General features: G+C 41.2%; 1 protein-coding gene across 1 annotated transcript; it reads right to left on the bottom strand.

The window, feature by feature from the left end:
• Nucleotides 1–323: 323 nt before the first annotated feature.
• Nucleotides 324–4494, bottom strand: LOC149201044 (uncharacterized). The gene is made up of 3 exons (XM_089401176.1): nucleotides 4399–4494; nucleotides 4097–4307; nucleotides 324–3952 (listed from the first exon to the last, which is right to left on the bottom strand). Exons 1-3 carry the CDS (start codon nucleotides 4492–4494, stop codon nucleotides 324–326), a joined length of 3936 nt encoding a protein of 1311 aa, XP_089257302.1.
• Nucleotides 4495–5280: the final 786 nt, after the last annotated feature.

The raw sequence follows: 5280 nt of genomic DNA on the forward strand, positions 1-5280 counted from the left end.
GAGATAGCGAAAACAACAACGATACTGATTAAAAAACAAGATACAGAATATTGATAATAAGCCTATGAAAGAGTCTGCCAGTGCTGCTATCTATCCATATAACACGCTTTCATAGCGGTTTCCAGTCAAAACTATTTTGGTTTTTTCATGTGTCAATAAAACAGCTTCTTCATTTCCACGGCAATGGAACAGGCCCACTGTTTGCAGTAGTTGGCAAAACATGAAAACATTCACAATGTCTAACTCATCTGATTTCCAATGCATTGATTAGATGGTTGACCTCCACTTTTCACATTACAGGGGTTATCCTTTAACTTGATGGGTCAAACGACCTTCTGCCGCTGACTGCTGAATACCTTGCCAGCTTCATAGTCACTGGAGATTGCCCTTCCTCGGCGCCCACCCTTCCTCTTGCGATATGTAATCGCGTCACGAACCCACCGTGCAGATGTAGATGATTCTGAGCCAGAAACCTCCTTTTTCAGAAATACAGAAGAAAGGAAGCGCTCGTCCTCCATAAACAACTGAAAATTCATACCCTGAAGCATGACATCCACTGCTTCCAAGTTGAAATTTACAAAACAACCATCTTTAATGATCTCATATAGTCCTGCCACTAAATCAGGAAATTCTACTAACAGACCATCCGAGACTACCTCAGCAAAAGTAGTGGCAAACAACATCGTTTCCTTTCTATTGTGAGGATCAGGTGTTTGTACCAGTAACCGCTTCTTTTCCTTTTCCCATCGCACCATTCTCGTTGTGTTCACTTGAATATTCTCCGCTTCACTAGTTTCTCTGGCCAATAACAGAGAATATTGCATCACGAGTGGTTCTCTCACTCCATAGACCGGACAATCCAGAAGCCCTTTCACAAGCTGATGTCTCTTATTAGCTGGAATTTTGAAGGCAGGATTTGCAAGATATGCAATAAGTATTTTGTACAATCCCATCCCCAATATCCCCTCCCCTGGTGTCAGCTTTTCCCAAGGCATCATATTGTCTGGAGCAGAGATCTCTATTCTTCTCACCGCTTGTGATAGATTTTTAACTCCAAGATTATTATAAATTGAAAACAACACTTCCAAAGGTATTTCAGGATTACAGGGATTCGGCTGCCAAGTAAAATTTAATCTTCCTGAATATTCTTTGAACAATTCTTTCAGCTGCAAGTCATCAGGGACAAATGCTTTGTCTTTGATACAAACACGAATATCTCCATTATCTGGGCATACTGGCACTTTACAGACGCCGTCGGTTTTAAGATATTGCTTTATACGAAAGGAGGAACATGACCAGTTTTGTACAATATGCTTCCACACCAAACAACATTCTGATTCCAATATACGATGTCTGGAATTCGCTACCCATTCCCGCCACAGGGAGCAGTAGTCTTCCATTCGTGGATGTCTAGGCACACCCAGAGATTTCGAGAAGAAATCAAGTAGCGATGGCTCATCATACCAGCCTTCCAACACCTTTAGCCTTGATTTGAAAATGCCATCCACATCATGCACAACACATGAACTTGCATCATGCCAACCATCATTTGGAATCCAAATTATTAACAGTTTGCTCTCGTGAGGCTTCCATTTTGAAGCCTGTAGATACTTATACAGCCTTTTTATCGCGTTAAAATCTTTATGCTTTCGAATATGATGACCCACAATTATGTCACATCCTTTTCCAAATTCAGTGACCACTCCCACCTTTTTAAGAGTGTCCTTGAATTCATGAATAGTTTCTCCATAGTAGTCCTCATCAATAAAGGGAATATCATCATATTGAAGGGGAGAAGATTTCCCCTTGGAATCAAAGAGGAAAGACCTGGCTGGAGATTCGAAGCCTCTGGATGTTGCTAGCCATCTGCCTTCCGAAATACTACGTAGAAAAGCATCAGGCAACTTGCGTTTTTTTGTCAAATATCGGATCCACTCTAACAGAAGAAATGCATTCTCCTTTGTCAAAGCATGGGAAACAGCAGGAAGCTTGGCATTCGGAGGAAATAGCTCCGGAATATCTACAACATCGAGGTCTCTTCTAAAAAATGTAACCAAATCAATATCTGAATACATCGAACCTCTTCCACAAGGTGGGAGCATAATGGAATCTTCAGAAACCGAATCATTGCCCGAATACATCAAATCTTCTGCACAAGGTGGTAGTTTAAGGTAATCTTCAGAAAGTGTTTCAAAATCCAGAGTCCAGGGATTATTCCCCATTAACTTGGCCCAGTTACCCGTTGATGCAGGCACGAGAAACTTTCCCGACCGTCGTTCCCTGATTAGATACCCATCTTCAACAACCAGGGGAATATTCTTGCAAAGGCTGACAAGCTGTTTGTACGAGATTTTGTTATTTGTATAGGAATAGTGCAAAAAATGTGCAGTGGTGATAGCATGCTGACTGTCTTTCGATTTTGATACAGCATCCAGTAGCTGCTCAGCAAACTTTAACGTAGAAAGTTCTGTAATTTCAGGATGCTGTTTCAACCACTCACACAGTTTCTTACTTTCCTTGGGATCCAGATTTGTAATTGCTTTCTGAGTAGATTCGGGCATTAAGTAATATTCGACGGCACTTGCAAGTTCTCCAGACCATTTTGTAAGCCATGATATATGCGATTCCTTCGACGAGAGATAAATTCTGGTTTGGCCTGTAGCATCTAATACACTAGCCAAATCTGTGGTTTTGGAGGAACTTATATACTTCAACAAAGGAGCGTCTTGCAGGTGACTTGAAAGTCCCTCCCAATTTTCAGCAATAAAACAAAGAAGTTCAACATACAAATCTTCGGGAAGGCCTTGCAACCAACCAGACGACCGAATACAGGGAGCATACCAATTATAAGAGACGTGAACTACGCCCAAGAAGTTTAAACTATTGTGAAACTCTTCTTTATCAAGGGAAGGATGGACTATGTGTACATTACGACAAAACAGATGGGCTTGTTCGCTTTGCTGACCTTGTTTACTTGCTCTCTCAAGAATGTGTTTAAACGCTGGGAGTATGGTCCGAGCTTCTGTTGGCTTACATAAAATTTTACCCCCAAAGCTGATGTCGCATAAAATCACATCTTCTGCTTTTAATTGTGCCTGAATGGCATCTCTGACTTGTGTTAGCTGTGGATAGCAAGGAATATCACGTGGAAGGTACCCAAAAACCCCGACTTTTGAAGATAAGGGTGACTTAGCACTTATCAGAGCACGGAATGCTGAACAAAATGCTAACGGGATACAGTGAAGGATTCCCTGGTTCCAATTGTTATTGAAAATGATGCTTTCTCTGGATGAAACCAGTAGAAAGTCTGCTTGTATAATAAATGGAAATCCAGTGACCATTTCGGTGGGATGCAAGGCATAGATACCCGCAGCTATCATATTTTCTCCTATAAAGCGTTTGCCCAATGGAAAAGCTAATGTAATGGCCCATTCTGCAACATCTTTCCTCTGCTCAACCCAATACTCATTTTCCACGGGAAACCATTGCCTCCACATGTAATAACTGCATTGTCTCGTCAAAAAGTGATCTTCTTCTGCGACCAAATGCAGAACGAAGGATTCCGTGTCATTGGTCCCAGACCTTCGAATGTAATTTTCTCGAAAAACAGAGATTTTATTAGTTCTGTTAAGATCACCGTGTTTCAGCTCACGAACTGAGAGCTTCTTTATCTTAGATAAAAACAAGAGAACTTCAGGATGAATACTCAAGAGCTGTTGCTTTACAGCTTCAACCTTCTCAGGACGCAGGGGTAGAACTATAACAGTATTGGGAAGTTGGCAACCATAAATTTCTTTGAGTTGTGCAATGCACGGCTTATCTTCTATCCATTCGGGGATAATATATCCAATATTAACATCGGATGGAGGGATTTCATTGAATCTGATCTTATATCCATTACTGAAAATGCAAGGCTGACTTGTGACCAAGAAAACGCTCTTAAATCCAATACCTGAAATACAAAATAATAATTTTCCTTTCAAAAATAAAAAATAAAAATCACACAATCATCTAATTGCACTGATGTCTAATTTAGAAACAAGGCAGGTGTCTATTTCATTGCAGGAACAGAGTGACTGAAACATATGTGTAATACCTTTTTCTCCAATATAACCATCTCCCCTGTCATTCGTTTTGGTAGATCGTCCCACGCTGCATATGGAATCAATATTCTGTTTCTGGAATCCCTTTTCATTGTTAAAAACCAGCAATGTCGCAGGAGCGCCTACGCCAGCGACATCTTCAGTTGTAAAGACCAACTCCAACGAAGGTTGCACATCTGGTGCATAGTCATTATCCTCCGCATTCTGCACCCAAATCAAAACACTAATCTTACCGTGAAAACAGAGAAAACATATAAAATTAAGAACGACTAGAACTTTGAAACTCATTAATTACCTGGATGAGATCCATAAGAAAACGCACATCCTTGCTGTATAATTCATCAGATAATTGTTTCCTGATCTTTTCAATGTGTTCCTTGGGGGTCGCCATAAATATCTCCAAACACAGACAACTTTAATTCCAACTCCTGTAAAAATCCCCAAACATACTAAACGGCCACTCCACTGTAAAAATCCCCAAACATACTAAACGACCACTCCACTGTAAAATTCCCCAAACATACTAAACGTCCACTCCACTGTAAAAGTCCCAAAACATAGTAAAACCCCCAGAGACACTTAACTTCAATTACAACACAGTAAATCACGATTCCCTCTGTAGAACGGCCAAACTAACCCTTGATCACAGGAGGGAATTTCACGTGAAGCTTTAAATTGTCAGGAATAGAATAAACTCAAAGCCGAACGAAACGATTTGTCGGGTCAGATCAGGTCAAATTTGGGGAATACGAACACTAATATTGTCATAAATACATCGGTGGCTCCGCAAGGCAACAAGTAGCCGGCATTGGGAGTCTGTGTATGTTCGTAGTGGGATCACTGTTCTGACAAAATCCAACGAAAATAAATAATTAATACCGTTAGATATTGACAAGCCAGTAATCTAACAATGGGCTCGGCATTTTCTGTGAATTGGCATGCCAGTTATTCGTTTTATTGCGGAGCCACCATTAATGTTCGGGCAATTCCTATTTCCACCCCCATAGCAAAGTTAATGCTATGGGGGTACCTGTGTCAGAGCCCGGCGACAGCAATCGACGGCATCGATCATACCCCTCCGACCTGCCCGCAAAAAGCCCTCTCCGACCTGCCCGCCGCATTGGAGGGCGATGTGACATTCCAGGGCGATGTGACATTCCTATGGATGTTCATACAT

Source organism: Pinus tabuliformis, chromosome 2_1 (genome assembly GCF_031772625.1).
Source record: "Pinus tabuliformis cultivar Carrire ecotype Pingquan chromosome 2_1, CPIR1, whole genome shotgun sequence".
Taxonomy (NCBI): Eukaryota; Viridiplantae; Streptophyta; class Pinopsida; order Pinales; family Pinaceae; genus Pinus; species Pinus tabuliformis.

Coding starts and splice junctions, on each gene's coding strand:
- LOC149201044 (XM_089401176.1), bottom strand. CDS start 4,494: ATGGCGACCCCCAAGGAACACATTGAAAAGATCAGGAAACAATTATCT. Junction 4,308..4,398: donor TTCTTATGGATCTCATCCAG/GTAATTAATGAG, acceptor ATTTGGGTGCAG/AATGCGGAGGATAATGACTA. Junction 3,953..4,096: donor TGGTTATATTGGAGAAAAAG/GTATTACACATA, acceptor TTTGTATTTCAG/GTATTGGATTTAAGAGCGTT.